Below are 20,876 nucleotides of genomic sequence, written 5' to 3'. Positions count from 1 at the left end.
TGAGAGAGTAAATTGGAGGAAGAGAGGGCATAGTCTCATGGTGAAGACAGCTGAATGCCATTGTAGAGAACCTGAGTTTCTTTTCATAGAGCTCTTATGTGTTGCTGGTCAAGTCACTCAAACCAAATTTTTCATAGGTGATCACTCGTGAATTCCTCCTAATTTTATGAGTGTCCAGCTTGAGACACTACAGTCTCTTTTGCAAAAGTGCTGAGCACTCACAGCTGGAACTGAAGAAAATGAGAAGTGTACTTGAATACATAAAGTACTATATAATAATAAAGTACTTTGAAAAAGCAGGTCTTAGGTATTGTGACGGGGCAAGGCCAGATGGCTATGGAAGAGTAGTCTTATTGGGATCCGGGAAGTGGGCGGGCGAAGCCCGTCCACTGCTAAAGGATCCCCCCCAGCCTAGAAGGGGGATCCACTGGACCTAGATGCCCAAAAAATTCCGGGGGACAACTAATAAAATAACAGGGATAGGAGTGCGGTCAAAGGGTCAAACGAAGGGAACCAGACGGGGACACCGAGCAGAGAACCCCGGACAGCGCCCACTGCTCCTCAAAGGCGTCAAGGGAGTCAGAGGACGCCGCCCAGAGGAACTCTGCCCGGATACGTGAACAGACCGAGGATCGGAAATAGGCCCCACACTCACAGGAGACTCCGTCGGCCAACCTCCTCACTCTGGTTTTGTAGACGGCCATTTTAGCTAGGGCCAGGAGGAGGTTGACCAGGAGATCCCGTGACTTTGTGGGGCCACGGAGAGGGAGTGCATAAATGAGAAGGTGAGGGGAGAAGTGCAACCAAAAACGTAATAAGATATTGGTGAGGAGCCGGAATAGGGGCTGCAGCCTGGCACACTCCAGGTATACATGTGCCAGGGTATCCCTCACGCCGCAAAAGGGGCAGGTGTCTGGAATTGAAGTGAACCGCGCCAAGTACACGCCCGTGCTCACGGCTCCGTGAAGGAGCCGCCAACTGACATCCCCGGTGGGCCTTGGGACTAAGGTGGAATATAGGCTGGCCCACCGGGGCTCCTCACCCTCCAAATGTGGCAGGAGGTCCCGCAATTTTGTATCGGGGAGGGACACGAGGGTGCGGGCGTGAAGGGTGTGGAGCACGAGCATGTAGAGATGTTTTCTTGGCGCGGTTTGAAAGCAGACCGGCTGCATCTCGTGCAGCCGGCTTCTAGTGAAGGGGTGAAGGGGTCGGTTGGGTCCACGGGGCAGGGGTCCAATTAAAAGGTCCGGCGGGCCTGGGTTGGGCGGGGCGTGCCCTCGTGCAGGACCCGGTCGAGATGAACCCGAGCAGCAGGCAGCAAAGCGGCCTTCACCGCCTGAAGTATGCGCTGGGGAGTACAAGGTCTGGAAAGCCCCATGCACTGAGCGAGCGTCAGGGGATCCAGCCAGTCTCCCCGGTCATAGTCCAGGAGGTCTCAGACTCTTGTGACCTCTGCCAGGACCAACCTCTGGCGCACCGAGCGGGACTCCACCACCTGCACACGGAGCTGGGGGTTGTGTAGCAGGGGCTCCGCGAGGAGATCTGCCCCCTCGGTGGCCGCCACGGACCTGGTCGTTGTAAAGAGTTTCCAGGTCCGGAGGAGGTCCTGGTAGAAGACCGGCAGCCCGGAGAGGTCTCACGGAAGACCTCTCAGATGGAGATAAAGGAGCTGCCGGTCCTATCAGAGCCCTCGGAAGCGGCGCAGGAAGGCGTGCGCCAGTATGCTCCACGCCGGACTACCTGCACCATAAAGGAGCCTCTGCAGGGTCTGGAGGCGGAAGACATGGACCTGAGTGAGCAGACATTTTAGGCCCTGCCCTCCCTCCTCCAGAGATAGTTGAAGAACCCCTGCAGGGACCCAGTGCAGTCCTGATCAAAAGAACTCCAGAATCGATGTCCAGAGGTTGGCCAGGAAACCGGGGGCCGGGACCAGGGTGTTGAGCCGGTACCAGAGCAGGGACAGGACTAGTTGATTAAGCACTAGCGCTCTCCCTCGAAGGGAGAGGCACCGGAGTAGTCCTGTCCATTTCCGGAGCCGCTCTATCACCCCGCCCTCTAAATTCAGCCAGTTCTCTGGCGGAGAGGGATGCGTGACAGAAAGGTAAATGCCCAGATAGAGCAGCGGACCCGTGCTCCACCAGATGGCCTGAAGCGCGGGTGGGAGGGAGCTCGCCTGCCGCCAGTCTCCTACCACCAAGCCAGAGCTCTTGACCCAGTTGACCTGCGCGGAGGAGGCTGCCGAATAGATGGCCTGGCAAGCCTCCACCCGCGCCAAGTCGCCCGGGTCCTGGACCACGAGGAGCACGTCATCAGCGTACGCCGACAGGACCAGCCGTAGCTCTGGCTCCCGCAGTACCAACCCTGTCAACCTCCTTCGGAGGAGACAGAGGAAGGGTTCGATCGCCAGAGCATACAGCTGGCCTGAGAGGGGGCACCCCTGCCATACTCCTCGCCCGAAGCTGACCGGTTCGGTCAGGGTCCAGTTGAGCCTGACCAAACACTCTGCAGAGGCGTACAGCACCTGGAGAAAACTCACAAACCTGGGTCCGAAGCCAAACGCTTGCAGGGTGCTCAGGAGATACCCGTGATCCACCCTGTTGAACGCCTTCTCCTGATCTAAGGACAGACCATCCCTACACCCAAGTTCCAATAGGTCCCGGACCAGATATAGGCTGTCGAAGATGCTGCGGCCCGGGACGGTGTACATCTGGTCTGGGTGGACCACGTCCGCCAGCACGGACCCTAGGCGCAGCGAGATGGTTTTTGCCACGACTTTGTAGTCCGTGCTGAGGAGCGAGACGGGATGCCAATTTCGTAAATCGCGGAGGTCCCCCTTCTTCGGCAATAAGGCCAGCACGGCTCGCCTGCACGAAAGAGGGAGGACCCCGCTCTGCAAAGACTCGGCCCAGACAGTGACTAGGTCTGGGCCCAGGACGTCCCAGAACACGCGGTAGAACTCCACGGTCAGCCCGTCCATGCCCGGAGATTTATTGGTGGGCATGCGACGGAGGGCTTCCGAGAACTCGGCCAGAGTGAGAGGCAGCTCTAGCCGGTCTTGGTCGCCCATGCTGACCGTCGGGAGCTCCTCCCAAAGCACTCTGCAAGCGTTAGGATCGGTCGGATCCGGGGAGAAAAGGCTTGCGTAGAAGGCTCTCGCCCTCCCGCACATCTCCACCGGATCCGTGAGGGGGGTGCCATCTTCTGCCAGTAGGCAGATGATATGTTTCTTAGCCCCCCTCTTTTTCTCCAGGGCGTAGAAGAAGCGGGAGCCGCGATCCATCTCCCAAAGGAGATGGATGCGGGATCGAACAAAGGCACCCCAGGCCCCATGGTCCTCGAGGGTCCGGAGCTTCTCCCGGCACGCTCCGCAGAGGGGTGGATCCTCGGGGCTGGCGGCCAGACGCCTCTCCAGCTCTAAGACCTCCCGTTCCAACTGCTCTATCGCCGCCTCCCTCCCGTCGGCTGGCGCCCCGGGTGTAGTCACGGCAGAAGAGCCGGGCGCGCACCTTCCCAATGTCCCACCGCTGCCGCGCCGAGGGAAAGGCACGCCGCTGCCCTCGCCAGGCCAGCCAGAACTCCTGGAAGGATGCCACGAAGCCCACATCCTCCAGCAAGCTGTTGTTAAAATGCCAATAGGCCGGCCCTGGCCTCTCCGCGCAGAGGGAGGCTGTCACGGTGGCTATATGATGGTCAGAAAATGGGGCCGGCCGGATGCTGGAGGAGTGGGCTCGTGAAAGATGAAAGCGTGATAAATAAATGCGGTCCAGCCGGGAGTGGCGCGACCGATGGGCCTCCACCCGGACAAAGGTGAACGTGGAAGTGTCATCCGGGTGGTGGTCGCGCCAGACGTCCACCAGGGAGTGGTGTTCGACTATCTCCTGGAGGACGGCGATGGCAGCCGGGATCTGCTTGGACCCCGAGCGGTCCCACTCCTCAAGGGTGATGTTAAAGTCCCCTCTCAGGACCAGGCACTCCTGAGGATCCAAGGTGCCAAGGAAGGCGGACGCCTGCTAATAGAATTGCAGCCGCTCTGGACTCGCTGCTGGGGCATAGATGTTGACGAGGTTGACTACGAGCCCCTCCATGCGGACCCGGAGGTTCAGCAGGCGGCCCGGCCCAGCCTCGGCGACCCCCAGCACCTCGGGCCGTAGGTCGGGGGAGAACAGGGTCGCCACTCCAGCCATATGAACTGTGAGGTGGCTAAAGTAGACCCTGTCCCCCCAATCCAGCCGCCAGCTGTCTTCGGAGGTCGGATCCATATGGGTCTCCTGCAGGAAAACCACAGAGTACCTCCCCTCCCGAAGGAAGGAGAGCACCTGGGACCTGCGGAGACCCATCCTACAGCCACGGGTGTTCAATGTTGCGATGGTAAAGGGTGCCATGAGGAGGGCTGGGGGGGATCCTCGCCGGCAGGGATGCTCGTGGCTCCCGGCGGGCCGCGCAGCAATCCGTGACCCACCCCGTAGGTGAGTAAGGAGTCACGGAAGAGGCGGACCCGCTGGTAGGCCGCGGTGCCCTGCCTCCCGGTCCTTTTACCCTCCCCCATGAGGGCCCTTGCGGCCCGGAGGATTTGATTAAAATCCCCCCATCGCTGGAGGGTAAGCTGGACTTCGTTGCGGGAGCCACAGACGTCTTCTAGAAACTCCCGCAACTCCTCTCGCAGCGCATGGGGGGCTGGGTTTATGGTCTTGTTACTCCCCAACGGGGCCATTGGTACAGCCTCGTGGCCCACCGAGATGGGCAGACAGGGTGCGGACCCCCGACGGAGCTCCTGATGGGTTGACCTGAATGCTGAGGCGATAGGGGGCGGCGGAAGGAGGATAGCAGCCCCTGGTAGATCAGGACGGGTAAACACAAAGGCCGCTCCTTGGGGGTCATCTGTTGGCAAGGGGAAGGAGACAGCCCCAGGTGCGGCAATAACATCTCGGGATAGGGACAGGGGAAGGGGCAAGGTTAGAGGTGAGATTCTGGGCGGGTAGAGGGCTCTCAGTGATGCCGGGCGCAGGCTCTATGGTGGATTTGGCAGCCACGGCATCAGGGGGTGGACTCTCTCCTGTAGGGCCCTCTCCCGGGAAGGAGGTCGAATGCTCCTCACCAACGACGGGTTCCCCTGGTGGCTCAGGTCCCGGCCGCGTGGCACTGGCCGTCGCCTCAACAGGTTCGGCGGCCCTCAGTGGGGTGCCATCTGCAGCCAGGTTGATGGAGGAGTCCAGGGGCCCCTCGGAGGTGGGAGCGGAAGCAACGGTTAGGGGGAGGGAGCATGGGGAAAGGGGGGTTGGAGTGAAGTCGCCTATATCGAGGCCTGCTGGCATAGGGTCGTCCTCCCCCTGGGTGACCAGGGTCAGACCCAGGGCCTCGATCTCCTCGTATATTGATGGGAGATCAGTTTCCGCCACCCCGGGATTCTCCCCGCTGCCACCTGACGTGACTGTTGCCTCGGGGCACACTGAGGTTTCAGATGGAGCCTCGGGGGCCTTGGAGGAGAGGGACTCCCGTGCGGAGAGGGGAGATACCACCTTCCAATGCTGCCACGTCTTCCCCAACCGGCACTGGTGGATGGAACACACCCGTGGGTAAAGCGGAAGGCTCGGCATCGGTGCCCCCCTTCCTGGTCTTCCGGGGGGCCTCCGCGTCAGATGGGAGGAGCGGAGCTCGAGCCTTCTGCTTGCCCCGCTTCCCCTGGACTAGGGCCCAGCCCTCCATGGCATCATCTGGGGGCTGGCTAGCAGGGGTTGTGTCAGGGGGCAGAGGCGATGGCTCAGGGACTCGAGGGGGTAACGGTGGGGCAGCACAAGGGAGGGAAGATTCCCCTTGGGGTGGGCCCTTTCCCATGCCCGGCAGTGTCCCTGCCACACCCTCCTCCACAGGCCCCGCCAGATTGCAAGCAGCAGGGGCGGGGCTCTCCCGCTCGTCTGGCATAGTTGGGGAGGTGCCCCTTGGGCCCGAGCAGGAGCAATGGTGGACTGGGAAGGAGGAGGGGTGGTTTCAGGTGCCGGGCAGCCAGGGGTGCCGGCGATGATGGGTCCGGTGCCCTGCCGGGGCTCAGGGGTCCCGGATGCCCTTCCTTGCCGGGCCAGGGGGCAGTCCCTCCGGACGTGCCCCATCGCCCGGCAGAGGTAGCACCGGGCCTCCCCCGTGGAATAATGCACCCGGTAACGGGCCCCCTGGTGGGGGACTAGGAATGACCCCTCCAGCGCCTCTCCGTCACGCGCCGCTGGCGGCAGTTGAAGCTGCACTTGCCGGCGGAACAAGAGGACGTGACGGAGGGCGGGGTCTTTGCAGCCCAACGGGAGAGGGCTGATGACAGAGATGGGTTTCCCCAGGGTAGAGAGGGCGGGTAACAGGGCGGCATTGGGAAGAAAGGGAGGGACGGAGATCATGACCAGGCGGACGCCCAGGTCCTCTAGCGGCTCTAAGGGGACAAAAATGCCCTCCACCGCCAGGCCCTTCTCCACCGCCTCCTGGGCGGCGGCCTCCGATGTTAAGAAGAAGACGGCCTTGCCATACATTTTGGAGGCAGCCACAATGGCCGTGGGCCCCACCACCCTCGCCAACGCCCACACATAGGACTCCACATGGGGTGAGGTGGGCACCAGGAGGCAACGAACGCCGTGCTTCCTGGTCATGGTGGGAAAGGGGCCCCGGCCGCTATAGATGGTAGTGGAGGCGGTGGGCTGGAGAAATGATGTAGCGGCAGGCGGGGGGGCTGCCGCCACCTGGGCGTATGCTCTGGGGGCCGGGGGAGGGACACCTGCAGAGCTGGTGGAGGGAACAGCGGGGAGGGGCGCCCCAGCTGGAAATGGGGCCGGGACATTGGGGGCAGCCTCTGCCATGGAGGGCCTGGTCTTTTTAGCGGGGCCCTTCCCCTTCTTCTTCCCCTGGCCCTTCCCGCCGGCTGGGGGGACTCCCCCCGAATCTGAGGGGGTGAGAGACGTGGCAGCGGTGGAGGTTACCCCGGTGCCCATCGCTGCTGGTGCCCCAGCGGGGGCAATGGCAGATGGTTCGGCGGCGGAGGTAGAGGCTTGGGGGGGTGACAGAGGGGCAGGTGGGGGAGAGGTAGCTGGGGCTGCTGGAGGAGCCCCACCCATCTCATCCCCCTCCATCATGAGCAGGGAGGGAAGGAGAGATACCAGAAGGAGGAGGGGAGAGGGGAAGCAGGTCGACCACTCCTCCCCGCTAGGCTGCAGGCAAGGGAGGAGGGCGCCAAAAGGGGTGGACTGGACGGGGGGCAATCATGGGTTAGGGGTCAGTCACCAACACAAGGTGGAATTCCGGCTCCTCTTGGTGCACTAGCTGAGCGGGGGATACAACAACATTCGGGGTGCAGTGAAAGGGGTTGAAACTAAAACGGGGAGTTGCACAAGTGCATGGGAGGGGGCATGGGCACACAGAGCAAGGGGCTAAGCGGTCTGGAGGTAGAACAGGGAAACCAAGGGGCTAGCTTCAGAGGCTGGGGCAGGGCAAACAAACAAAGGCTGCAGAAGGAAATAGGCGGGCAGGCAAACAAACTGAAGCTAGTAAGGGGGGCTGGGGAAAAAGAGGGGGCAAAGCTACAGGTGGCAAATGGGGCAGGTAGTAAAGGGCAAAGCTGGGGGGTAGGCAGTCCGGGGGGGGGCACATGTGCCCACGTGCACTTGCACAAGTCTTTTTTTTTTTTTTTTAAGCTGGATGCTGCTTCTGGCCCAAAGGGTGGAAATAGGGCATGGTAAGCCAAGCAAGCAGCTGAGTCCAGAGGCAGGAGCTGAGGCAGATGGTATACAGCCAGTGGGGGTGGTGGAGGGGGCAGCGGTGGTGGTAGTAGTGGTGGGGGTTGGGGGGGACACACAGATGGATTGGGGGGCAGCTCCACACCACACCCCCTGTGTCCCTGGAAACACAGTCAAGACCCCCACCACAAGAGCACAGTTTGAAAATTACTCAGTCTTAGGCCCCCTCCACAGTGGTCTGCAAAGTCTCTAGGTGCTCCCCCACTGGTAGATGGTCCTCTTCTTCTCCTCCTCGGGCTCCAGCAGCTCCGGCAGCGGCCTCTGCAGCAGCAGCTCCAGGAACTCCAGGTGGTGATCCAGGCAGGCAGAAAGGACCCCTCTCAGGTGGTGGTGGTGGTGTCCACAACAGCAGTGGCTGGGGTCCCTCACTTCTCTCTGGGGAGTGGGCTAGCAGCCTCCCCCGGGGCTGCAGTTGCAGCAGTAGCAGCACCCGAGAGTGGGGGGTCCAGCAACCAGATAGCAGAGAACGGGGGGGGGATGTCTGGCCCAGCCAGGGGAGCAGCTGGAGCAGCAGGAAGAGCTTAGAGCCCAGCAGCAGGAGTAGCAGCTTCCCACCTCCCTCCAAGCTAGAAGGTTATGGGAGAATCATGGGGGGGAGAGAGAGAGATATTTGCTCCAGGCTAAACTAATCCCTGGTACCAGGATCAGTGAAATGGAAGCTGCTCCAGGTCAATTAAGACACCTGGGGCCAATTAAGAACTTTCCAGAAGGCAGGGAGAAGGCTAGGTTTATTGGGACACCTGAAGCCAATCAGGGACTGGCTGAAACTAGTTAAAAGCCTCCCGGTTAGTCAGATGGGGGTGCATGTCAGGAGCTGTGGAAGGAAGTTGCGCTGTTGGAGAGGCTGAGTAGTACACACCAAATCAGGTACAAAGAAGGAGGCCCTGAGGTAAGGATGAAGTGGAACTTGAGGAGGGGAGGGCTGCTGTGGGGGAAGTAGCCCAGGGAATTGTACATGTCATGTTTCTAGAAGGTCAGCTACCATACCTGATAGTATTAGGGTCCCTGGGCTGGAGCCTGGAGTAGAGGGTGGGCAGGGGCTCCCCCCACACACACCTTTGCCCCCTGATTAATCACTGAGACTGGGAGACAACAGAGACTGTGCAAGGAAGGATAACTTCTCCTCACCTCGCTCACTGGCTTATGATGAAAATGGCTCAGTAGGCTGTGACCCTTTTCTCTAGAGAAAGAAGGGTTACGTGGAGGGTAACAATGAGCCTCTGAGGCTAGCAAAATCCACCAGGAAACGCGGGACCCACGGAGGCAAGGACAGAGCTTTGTCACAGTATCTTATATTTGGCGCCCAAAGTTAATGCATACTTTTGAATCTTAATCTCATGCCTCAGCTCTCCATCCATAAAATGCTGATGATAATACCTGTTTATTTCACGGGGGTGTTTTGAATATCAATTTGTGTTTGTGAAGCACTCAGGTTCAGTAGTGGTTAGTTAAATAGAAAAGCTCAAGAGTCCATTCTGTGTTCATAATAGTGTTTGAGTAGTGTGAAATAAATAACAACTAAGGCCATACATTGAATAATGAGAATAAAACAAAATGGAATAGCTGCTTATTAATTCAATACCATCCATTCTGTTCACTTAATGAGGCAGAGTCCTGTGGAAAATGTGTGTGATCATGTAATTATCATAATGCATATACACAAGTAGACCAAATTAAGGTTGCACAATCAGCCTTAATTCAGGCACTTTCTAACTTTAGATTGCTTGAATTTGTAACTGTAATCTTTTTACCATCACTTATATAATTTCCTACATTTCTAAAAAAGCAAACTGAAAACATCATGTGACATCATGTTGACTTCCATGGTCATCAGCAGGATTAGATACACTGCACAGGTATCTTTCACTTGAGCTAATGGAGTATGTGGTAGCAGTTACGTTGTCATCCTCTATGTCAGGGGTTCTCAAATTGGGAGTGGGTTATTACATGGGGGATCGTGAGCTGTCAGCCTCCACCCCAAACCCCGTTTTTCCTCCAGCATTTATAATGGTGTTAAATATATTAAAAAGTTGTTTTAATTTATAAGGGGGGGTCACACTCAGAGGCTTACTATGTGAAAGGGGTCACAAAAGTTTGAGAACCACTGCTCTATGTGGACTAACACTGAGAGTGAAACATGCTTTGTTAGTGGCTTTCGCAGATACATGCTTACAGGACTTGAGATACTTAGATTCCATTCCAAGCTCCAGAGGGACGTGTGCTCTAGTGGAGGTGAATTCTTCTGCCCATTCTCCCCAAGCTTGACCCCTTCTGCTCCATCCCCTCCAACCTATCCCTTTCCCAGTCTCATACCAGCCCCATTCTCTTCATGTAAACAGTCCCAGTGTCCACTCTTGAGGCTTCTTGTCCCAGTCTCCCTTGCCCAGCCAGTCCCCTCTTAGCTCCTCGTTCAATATGTGTCTCGTGTCACTTCCATCCCCACTGGCTCCCAGTCAGTCTTCTTGCCCAAACAGAATCAATGCCTCTCCTCCAACTCCCAGGCGGTTTCTCTTCTTCTCCCTCTAGTCCCCTCCTACTCCTTTCACTCTTCTCTGGTCTAGCCTTTGTCTCCCTAGAGACACTAGAATCAGATACTAGAATCGCACTAGAATCAGATGGTTTCCTCCTCTGCATTGTCTGGGTGCCAGCAGGGTGCACTGAGCACACAAGAGGGACAGACTCCCTGCTCTTGTGTTCCTCTGGCTGTGCACTGCAGTGGTCAAAAAGGCTAACAGAATGTTAGGAACTATTAGGAAAGGGACACAAAATATAATGCCAGTATATAAAGGGGAAAACAGGTAGATATCTCCAACCCCCACCTCCCCATTCTGTATGCTTCTCCTGAAGCTCTGGTATTAGCCAGTGTTGGATACAGGATCCTGGAGTAGATGGATCATTAATCTGACCCAGTATGGCTGTTCTTGTGTTATCCTGTCTGTTGGGAACATGACAAGAATAAGGGCAGTGTGGAAAGAGAGTGCATTTGAATGGGTTAACAGGTACTCGGATAATCACATGAGAATCATTTCTTAAAAGAACAGTTAGAAAAGTAATCACGACCAAGGAATTCAAAAAGGTTGTGAATATAAAGCTCATTGGTCAGCAAGTGCAAAAACTAATGAGCTTAAGTTTTCTGGAACTGAGAGCAGATCATTTTACACTTAATCTTACAACCATTCAGGGAGTATATGTAGCATTTTAATGTGGCAATAGGAGTTTAGTGCATTGTTGGGCCCTGTTTGTGTTATGGCAGGAAAAAGCAACTTTTTCATGTAATAGGATTCAGAGTAGCAACTGTGTTAGTCTGTATTCGCAAAAAGAAAAGGAGTACTTGTGGCACCTTAGAGACTAATAAATTTGTTAGTCTCTAATGTGCCACAAGTACTCCTTTTCTTCATGTAATAGGAGTTTGCTTACATGAGCAAACAAGTAGGCAAGGGAGCTTTGATCTTGCCTATGCTTGAAGACAGCAGCAGCTCCTTTGATCTGGGAGGTACAGTGAGACGATGCAAAAGAAGCATGCTTTGCCCAGGTTCAAAAATAGACTGGTAATAGCAGTGAGTACACTATCAAAATGGTAGCCAAACTGTCATCTTTAAATGTTTCTCCCTCTTCCCCCCAGGAAAAGGTTAGTCTAGAGAGAAAGAATGGTTTCACTAGGGAGTGGAGACCTTTGTTCACTTCCCATCTGTGCCACAGACTTTCTATGAGAGCTTAGACAAGTCACCTGATCCACCCCTGCCGTAAAATGACACTAATAATACTTAACTAACCTATGCAGGCATTGAGGGCAAATGTTGGAGGCTCACTCTGATGGTAGGATCCTCTAACTTCATAGTATGGTCACAGACTACCCTGTTATATTTTTTTTGTATTACATTGGATAATGTCCAAGACCTTTCAGATCATTCACTTCTCCAAACTCTAGCTGCCTTGGCCATCCCTGTCATGATTTGAGGCAATGGGGGAACTGCAGCTTTGCCTGTGTATCCAAGCCATTACCTAATCGTGGTTCTCCCTCTACCTAAGATCAGAATTGAGGTTCTCTTTCTGTGGCATCTATTACTAATTGCCCCAGCTAACATTTCCGAGACCCAATTCAAGTAATCTTAGATGAAAGAAAGTATTAGAAGTAGAGATAAAATAACCATAATGAAATAAGCCCATGTCACTGAACACTATGGAAAAGATTTAGTAGGTTGTCTCTAACCTTTATTAATAAAAGACAGAGTATAAGATGCCTGAAAATCTCATACGACATAAGGTTTTCATTTGTCCAACACACAATTTGGAAGTTTTTTTATCCCATTTCAATGCTCAGGTCTCAGAGGTCAATCATTCTAACTGGATTTGCTGTTTTGTACATGCTGGTTTGGCTATTTAAGTTCAAGTATTAAGTTTAAATTAGTGTTGGTGAGACTATTATCCACCATATTCTCTCTGGAAAGGAAAGCGGAGGTCCTCTACTTAGCAAGAAGGAGAGCTGATAATAGATGGCATCAGTGAGATGTCTAATGCCTATTTCGCTTCATTCTTTACTAAAAGGGTTAATGGTGACCAGATAACTACACAATTAATGCTAACAAAGGGGAAGGAATGCAGCCTGAAATAGGGAGATAACAGATTTAAAAGAATATTTAGATAAATTAGATGTAATCGGAATTAGTCTAGGGTTCTTGAGCTAACTGAACCAATCTTGGAACCGTTAGAAATTATATTTGAGAATTCAAGGAGGATGGGTAAATTCCCAGAGAACTGAAGAAGGACAAACAGTGATACCTGTCTTTAAAAAGAAGAATAAAGTGAACCTGGGGAATTATATACCAGTCAGCCTAACTTTGATACCTGAATAGATACTGGAACAAATTATTAATCAATTGTAAGGACCTAAAGGATACTAGTAATAGCTAAGGCTACGTTTTAGTCACAGGTATTTTTAATAAAAGTCATGGACAGATCACAGGCAGTAAACAAAAATTCAAGCCCGTGACCAGTCCATGACTTGTACTATATACCCCTGACTAAATCTTGGGGAGGGACGCAGCCCGGGGGCACCATGGGTGTTTGGGGGGGAGGGAGGCTAGGATCCCCGCTGGAGCTGGTGTTGGCAGGGCTGGCAGGCTCCCTACCTGGCTCCGCACCTCCCCAGAAGCAGCAACATCCCCTTCCCTTAGCTCCTAGGTGGAGATGTGTCCAGGCAGCTCTGCGCACTGCTCCTCCCCGGGTGCTGGCTCTGCAGCTCCCATTGGCTGGGAACCGTGGCCAATTGGAGCTGTGGGGGCGGTGCCTGCAGGCGGAGGCGGCGTGCTGGCCATGTCTCCCCTAGGAGCTGATGTTGCCGCTTCTGGGGAGTCCGCCCCCCTCCCCCTCCTGAGGTAAGCACCACCCAGAGCCCTCACCTCCTCCTGGACCCTGAGCTGCCGCCCCCCCCAAACTCCTGCTGCTGTTGGGGTGGGGGGAGGGGGATGGCCCGGGACTGCCCCAGCAGTGGTCGATGCGGCTAGCCCAAGGGCTGCCCAAGCTGCTCAGGTGGCCCGCAGGCCAGCCTCATCAGCCATTGCAGAAGTCACGGAGGTCATGAAAAGTCACAAAATCCATGACTTCTGTGACCTTTGTGACAAACTCACAGCCTCAGTAATAGCTAACATGGATTTGTCAAAAACCAAGCATGCCAAGTGAACCTCATTTCCTTCTTTGACTGGGCTACTGTCCTAGCGGATAGAGGGGAAGCTGTAGATATATCTTGATTTTAGTAAGGCTTATGACACAGTCTCTCATTTCATTCTTATAAGCAAACTAGGGAAGTTACTATAAGATTGGTCGAAACCTGGTTGAAAGATTGTATTCCGAGTAGTTATTAATGCTTCTCTGTCAAAGTGGGGGGATGTATCCAGGGAGGACCCACAGGTGCAAGGCCTGTCTGATACTAATCAATATTTTCATTAACTAATTGGATAACGGAGTAGAGAGTATGCTTATTAAATTTGCAGATGACACCAAGCTGGGAAGGGTTGGTAACACTTTGGAGGACAGGATTAGAATTCTAAATGACCTTGGCAAATTGGAGAATTGATCTGAAATCAAGAAGATGAAATCCAGTAAAGACAAGTGCAAAATATTACACTTAGGAAGGAACACTCAGATGTACAACTACAAAATGGGGAATATCTGGCTAGGCAACAGTACAGCAGAAAAGGATTTGAGGGTTACAGTGGATCACAAATTGAAAATGAGTCAACAATATGATGCAGTTGCTAAAAAGGCAACATGCTGCTGGATGCTGGGTTGTGGGATTTGGTGGGGCGAAGTTTTTGCTTTATTACGCCCCATGCAGGTTCGGGGTGGCTGAGGAGGCAGTATATTTCTATTCAGCTCCCTGGGTTCATCCATAATCTCCTTGACTCCAGAGAGATTATTGATGAACCCAGGAAGCTGAGTAGCAAATACCACTTCCTCAGCCACTCGGGAACCTGCACGCGGCATATCAAAAGTTTCTTCGGGAGGAGACACTTTTCCCTGGGATAGCTTGGGGTCTGGGCAGGGGAAGCACGGCATGGCTGTGGCCGGCCCAATGCTCCTGGCTGCGGGGGCGCTCAGGGCCTCCTCCAGCCGGGGAGGGCGGGAGAGATGGTCGGTGCTTCTCCAGGTGGGAGGGGCTCATGGCTCCAGCCACTAGGATGTGGCAGGGGTCTTGTGGCTCCAGCTGCAGGGGGGTGGCAGGGCTCTGGCCACTGGGAGCAGAACAGGTGGAGCTGGGAGCTAGCCTCCCCGAAGGAGGGCTCTACTTACTGCCCATGCTCTCCCTCCTAAAAGCAAGAAAATAGCAGACTGTGATTTTGAGTACTTGTGGCACCTTAGAGACTAACAAATTTATTTGAGCATAAGCTTTCGTGAGCTACAGCTCACTTCAACGGCTTTCTACTCTGAAACCTATGATTTTGAGGAGACTGAGAACCTGTCATAGGCTTACTTATGCATCATATAGTCTTCATCCACTATGATGATTTAAAGTACTCCTGAAAAGTATTGCAGAAGCAAATGGTGAAAACATCTCACTCAAACCACCATGTGTGAAGAGGTGCAACATAGATATTGTCTTAGAAAAAGTGGAGTGTTAAGGTTAGAAAGTGCCAAGTGACCATGTGGTAATCACAGGTTTAGAAAGGTTTGAATGCTTCTGTAGATGACAGTAGAGACAGATGCTGATAATAGCAGTGGTTCTTTCAGGAACTTTCCTGAATATTGAATTTCCTGGTCCAATCTGTTGATCGTATTGTTAGAAAAATATTTACCATTAGTGAGAAAACAGCCAAATATCAAAGTGAATTCAAAAAGTAACTCCATTCCACATACATTTTCCTTCATTGTCCTGGATTCTTTGAATGGATAGTTGTATTAAATGGTAACCTTGACCTGTTATTGAACCTGAAGATTTTCTCCACAGTAGGAAATGAAGAGGAATCTTTGAGCATGGGGGGGGGGGCTTAGTACTAAATATGACTATCTCAATGAGAAACATTAAGTACCCCAAGGAAAAATATTTTTCATTTTCCAATGTGTGTGGAGGGAGGGGGGAGGAAATAATCTTAGACTAATTTTAGAAATTACCTTCCATGCCTGATTTCCGTCTGTTATTTGAGCAGTGGTTTGTAGGTGATTCTGCAAGGAGGGAAAGGCATACAGTTTATAACCTATTCTTAAAAACGTGCAAAATTAGCAAATTAATGAGTGTTCATTATTTATGGGATGATTTAAAACTATGCATTGTGTATTCATGATTTCTTCATGCTGCTATTTTGACTCTAACAAAGAAAGACTCCCTGTGCAGTGAACAAAAGTGAACTATAATAAAAGCAATCTCCTGGGTTAGGGTATTATCTTTCTCCCATTTCAAGTAAATGGCATAGTTCCCATTGACTTCAAAGGTTTTGGATCCACACCCTTAAAGAAACTTCTCCTTTGCATACAGTTTGCCAAAATGATCACTTTAAGTTGTCTGTGTTTCAGACAGAAGTTATGGTCTGGGGCTTGAAGGATGGACGGACAGGGGGTTAGGTGTAAGAAAATCAACAAACGATATAATTAGAAAACCAAAATAGACTTGAATAAAAAATGTACATCTCTATTTTCCCCATTAGTTATTTATGTGGAAAGTTCTATTGGTTCCATAACACTAATCAAAGCTGCCTGTAATTATTGAGCCCTGTTACTAAACAAGTTTGCTTCCTCGTCTTTTGAGTTCAGTTATTATTTGGTGTTATCAAGATGCATTGAGCTTTATTTTTATTTTGCTTAATACTTTCCAAATCCATTTTAAAAAAAATAATCATGATACACAGATTTAGCTTTTAACTGTTCGATCTTATTTCATTTTTCTCTGACAAGAACTTGGGCTTGTTTTTATTAATCATTTGATAAACAAGCATGTGGATTTACCTCCACATGGGATTTTGCTTGTTTTTATTGCTCTGTTTTGAGGCACACTAAGTTATTCAATAAAGAATCCTACTTTCTTATTCTACATTGCAATCTTTTGTTTAGATGTTCTAAATAATTGTTGTTTGTCTCAATAGAATCTGTTTCTGACTAGTTTGTACTCTTTCTGCTCATGGATTTTAATTTTTCTCAGCCAAATTTCCACATGTTCACTGACTGCGACTCTTTAGATATTGACATTAATCCCATAAAAGAGAAATGTTGTTAAACTCTTTCTTAATGTAAGCTTGTCATGGTTCTGCTAAATTTCTTTCCTTATTATTTTTGCAGATAGCCCATAGAATAATAATTATTAAACTATCTCTTGCTGATAACCCTGAGACAAACACTGTTGTGTTTGGACAGGAGACACTGAGCCTGTCAGCAAAGCTTTCTGAATATAAATTTTCAAAAAAATACACATTAACTACAGTTTAGTTTTCTACAAGAATGTTAGGTAAAGTGGGAGATTAGAAGTGGAGACATTTGTGAATTATACTATCTAGCATTTAAGACTGATCTAAAGTGGTGATCCCAACAGGTTAACTGTTCCCTAGTAAAGGATACAAAGCACCAGCTGCAGCAAAGGCCGCCTACTTGTTCTCCAGCGGTTTTTGTATGCATTATTATTAGTTGTAGTATTCGTATTATTTATTTATTATTATTTGTTTGAAAGCCTCTGTTTGAAAGTTGTTTGGCTGCAAAGAAAATCTTCAAAGCATGAAGCAAGTATAACTGATGCAGCAATATCTGCTGGAGAGTCTGGTGTGAATTGTCCCATTCATTTAGCTGATGCTCACTCGGAAGCAAATGGGATATTTTAATTGTTTCACATCTCATTAAAATGTGTAAGAAAGGAGAAGTGGTATGAAGATTTATAAGTGTATTATAAAGTGGAGACGGGCTGATGTAGGACTAGCTTAGGCAGAGAGGAGGGGGGAAATGAGGCTGAAGATGCATAAATTAAGATGGGCAGGCCTTTAACAACTCATGGAATGGGCAGTGGCACTTCATTGGGTTTTATTCCTGAAACTCCGTTTTCCACAGTTTGGGAAATACCGATTTAAAACAACATTTAAAAAAAAAGTTGTGGATTTTACAAAGTATGGGGGACTTAGGATAGAAGATTAAAGAGCAACAGGGTCTCTCTCACTCCTCCAACTCCCCCTCTTCCCCATTAGGGATATCTGGGAACCTTAGTATTGTTAAATATCTTAGTTCAAGCTCCTGGATCGAGTGGGTCCATTACTTCTATTAATATAGGGGTTAATTTTCAGTATGCATTAAAATCTAGAAAGCTATAGGAATTTCCACCTGCTGACTAAGATGTGAAGTTCCATCCTCGAATTTCTGTGATTAATTAGTAGCCTGGAAAAAGAATATTGTTTTAATCATGACTCTGATATAAGCAATACAATGTTTTAATACCTGCATATCACTGGGTACATAATCTGTAACAAAGATGATAGATTTAACAGGTCTAAATGCAAAATATACTATGTAAATACATTACTGAAGTTACTTAACATACGTGACTCCTCTTCTGACTATGACATGGTTTTCCAAGAAGTATGACTGAAATTTCTTCCTCCTGTTTGTTTTTTAGCCCTGGAGTGAGATCTGATGTAAGCTCTTCTCCATCCACCACCTCAACAGCAACAGGACCACCTCCCAAGCTTTGCCTGGTCTGTTCCGATGAAGCCTCTGGATGTCATTATGGTGTCCTGACGTGTGGCAGCTGCAAAGTATTCTTCAAAAGAGCTGTGGAAGGTAGGATGTGTTTTGAAGAGTTTATTATCTGTTAAAAATTATAAAACATATGTACAATCTAATGCCTCTGCAGGAATCCTATGGGATATTAACTATTTCTTCTACAAATGCTGACCCCTATGTGTATTCCACTGTGGGTATGCGTGTACACCATGTGCCCAGAGTCAGAGAATTTTGAAAGTAGTGTCCGTTGGTCAGCTCATGTACCCTCGCTGTCCTCAGTGCCTCCAACTGTGGAGGTAAAGACCAGAGCTGACCAACCGCCTCTTCAGTTCCTTCTTACCACCGCATGACCTAGGTCAGATCCTCCAGCATCCGGATCTTTGTCTTCCTTTGTTCTTTAGTCTGTAAAAATATATAGTAAATAGTTTTGAATTTTACTCAATAGTTTTAGCTAAGTTTTATAGTTAAGTAATTCTCCATCTTGGGGAATTACCCTTGTGCACCATGTTAAGGGTGCTGTACTACATTCAGGCCTGTACACTTCAAGATCTGTACTTGTTGCCCATGCTCCTTCTCAGTCTGTGATGACCATCAGTGCTTCCTGTCCTGCCATGGGGAAGCTAGTGTCACGGCACAGTGCAGTGTCTGGTGCACTTTTCCCACTAGTACCAGGAAGTGCAGGAATTTGTCTTAAGAAATACTTAATGGAGAAAGCTATAATATCACAGTCGGATCCAGGCTGGGGGACCTTTCCCCCAACCCCGTTCAGCAGCTTGACTCAGCAAGGATTGCGCTTCCTGCCATGAGGTCTGAGTTAGGCAAGGGAATCTTCTCCCACAGACCCCATCAGGGTCTTGTCAAGAAGGCAGGGAGCATTCTCATAAACATGAGAGCAAATCCTCCTCCAGGTCCACTTCTAAGAAGTTGGATACAACCCTGCATAAGTCGAGCAGATCTTCCCGCTCACCCCATGAGGACATAGAACATCCTGAGACTCGTGGCCATGACAATAAAGCCCACACATCTAATGTTCTGTCAGTACCAGAGCATGTTCTGGCAGCATCAGTTCGTTTGGCACCAATTAAGCCTAAACACTCAGAACTGACAGCACCAACAAAGGGCAGTCATCAGAAGCTTCAAACACCAATAATACCAGCTTTACCTTGCCTGAGTGTGGCACAGACTATATTTGCTCTGGCTCTGTTGGTTTGGAGAGACAGGATCCATCACACTCCAGGGACAGCAGAGTCTCATGCTCCACCTGATGACATTTTCGCTCTCCCTGATCCCCCAATTTCCTTAAGGGAGGAGTGTGTCCTCCATCCCATTGTCCAGCCATTTCCTTCTAGCTGAACCGTCAATACCACTGATGGATCCAGAATTGGCATTTTCTCTCTCAGTAGATTCTTAACCTCTGAGGAACTGATGTCTTCTCCTCTGAGGACAAAAAGAAAAGGAGTACTTGTGGCACCGTAGAGACTAACAAATTTATTAGAGCATAAGCTTTCGTGAGCTACAGCTCACTTCATCGGATGCATTTGGTGGAAAAAACAGAGGAGAGATTTATATACACACACACAGAGAACATGAAACAATGGGTTTATCATACACACTGTAAGGAGAGTGATCACTTAAGATAAGCCATCACCAGCAGCAGGGGGGGGAAAGGAGGAAAACCTTTCATGGTGACAAGCAAGGTAGGCTAATTCCAGCAGTTAACAAGAATATCAGAGGAACAGTGGGGGGTGGGGTGGGAGGGAGAAATACCATGGGGAAATAGTTTTACTTTGTGTAATGACTCATCCATTCCCAGTCTCTATTCAAGCCTAAGTTAATTGTATCCAGTTTGCAAATTAATTCCAATTCAGCAGTCTCTCGTTGGAGTCTGTTTTTGAAGCTTTTTTGTTGAAGGATAGCCTCTCTTAGGTCTCTGATCGAGTGACCAGAGAGATTGAAGTGTTCTCCAACTGGTTTTTGAATGTTATAATTCTTGACATCTGATTTGTGTCCATTGGACCAGTCCACACAAGAGATCCACTTCCTGGACATTACGGTGCTAATAAGCGATGGTCACATAAACACCACCCTATATCGGAAACCTACTGACCGCTATTCCTACCTACATGCCTCTAGCTTTCATCCAGATCATACCACTCGATCCATTGTCTACAGCCAAGCGCTACGATATAACCGCATTTGCTCCAACCCCTCAGACAGAGACAAACACCTACAAGATCTCTATCATGCATTCCTACAACTACAATACCCACCTGCTGAAGTGAAGAAACAGATTGACAGAGCCAGAAGAGTACCCAGAAGTCACCTACTACAGGACAGGCCCAACAAAGAAAACAACAGAACGCCACTAGCCATCACCTTCAGCCCCCAACTAAAACCTCTCCAACGCATCATCAAGGATCTACAACCTATCCTGAAGGACGAGCCATCGCTCTCTCAGATCTTGGGAGACAGACCAGTCCTTGCTTACAGACAGCCCCCCAATCTGAAGCAAATACTCACCAGCAACCACACACCACACAACAGAACCACTAACCCAGGAACCTATCCTTGCAACAAAGCCCGTTGCCAACTCTGTCCACATATCTATTCAGGGGATACCATCATAGGACCTAATCACATCAGCCACACTATCAGAGGCTCGTTCACCTGCGCATCTACCAATGTGATATATGCCATCATGTGCCAGCAATGCCCCTCTGCCATGTACATTGGCCAAACTGGACAGTCTCTACGTAAAAGAATGAATGGACACAAATCAGACGTCAAGAATTATAACATTCAAAAACCAGTTGGAGAACACTTCAATCTCTCTGGTCACTCGATCACAGACCTAAGAGTGGCTATCCTTCAACAAAAAGCTTCAAAAACAGACTCCAACGAGAGACTGCTGAATTGGAATTA

The 20,876-nt window shown here is 50.4% G+C and overlaps 1 protein-coding gene across 3 annotated transcripts in view; it reads left to right on the top strand.

The window, feature by feature from the left end:
• The window catches only part of NR3C1 (nuclear receptor subfamily 3 group C member 1), a 166,878-nt gene that overhangs the window by 89,881 nt on the left and 56,121 nt on the right, over window positions 1-20,876 (top strand). For all 3 annotated transcript variants that reach the window (XM_038412004.2, XM_038412005.2, XM_043491397.1), the window contains exon 3: window positions 17,848-18,011. In XM_038412004.2, the coding sequence (XP_038267932.1) occupies window positions 17,848-18,011 (164 nt within the window). The remainder of the gene's footprint in view (window positions 1-17,847; window positions 18,012-20,876) is intronic.

Source organism: Dermochelys coriacea, chromosome 8 (genome assembly GCF_009764565.3).
Source record: "Dermochelys coriacea isolate rDerCor1 chromosome 8, rDerCor1.pri.v4, whole genome shotgun sequence".
NCBI lineage: Eukaryota > Metazoa > Chordata > Testudines > Dermochelyidae > Dermochelys > Dermochelys coriacea.
This window is presented reverse-complemented; position numbering and strand designations above follow the sequence as displayed.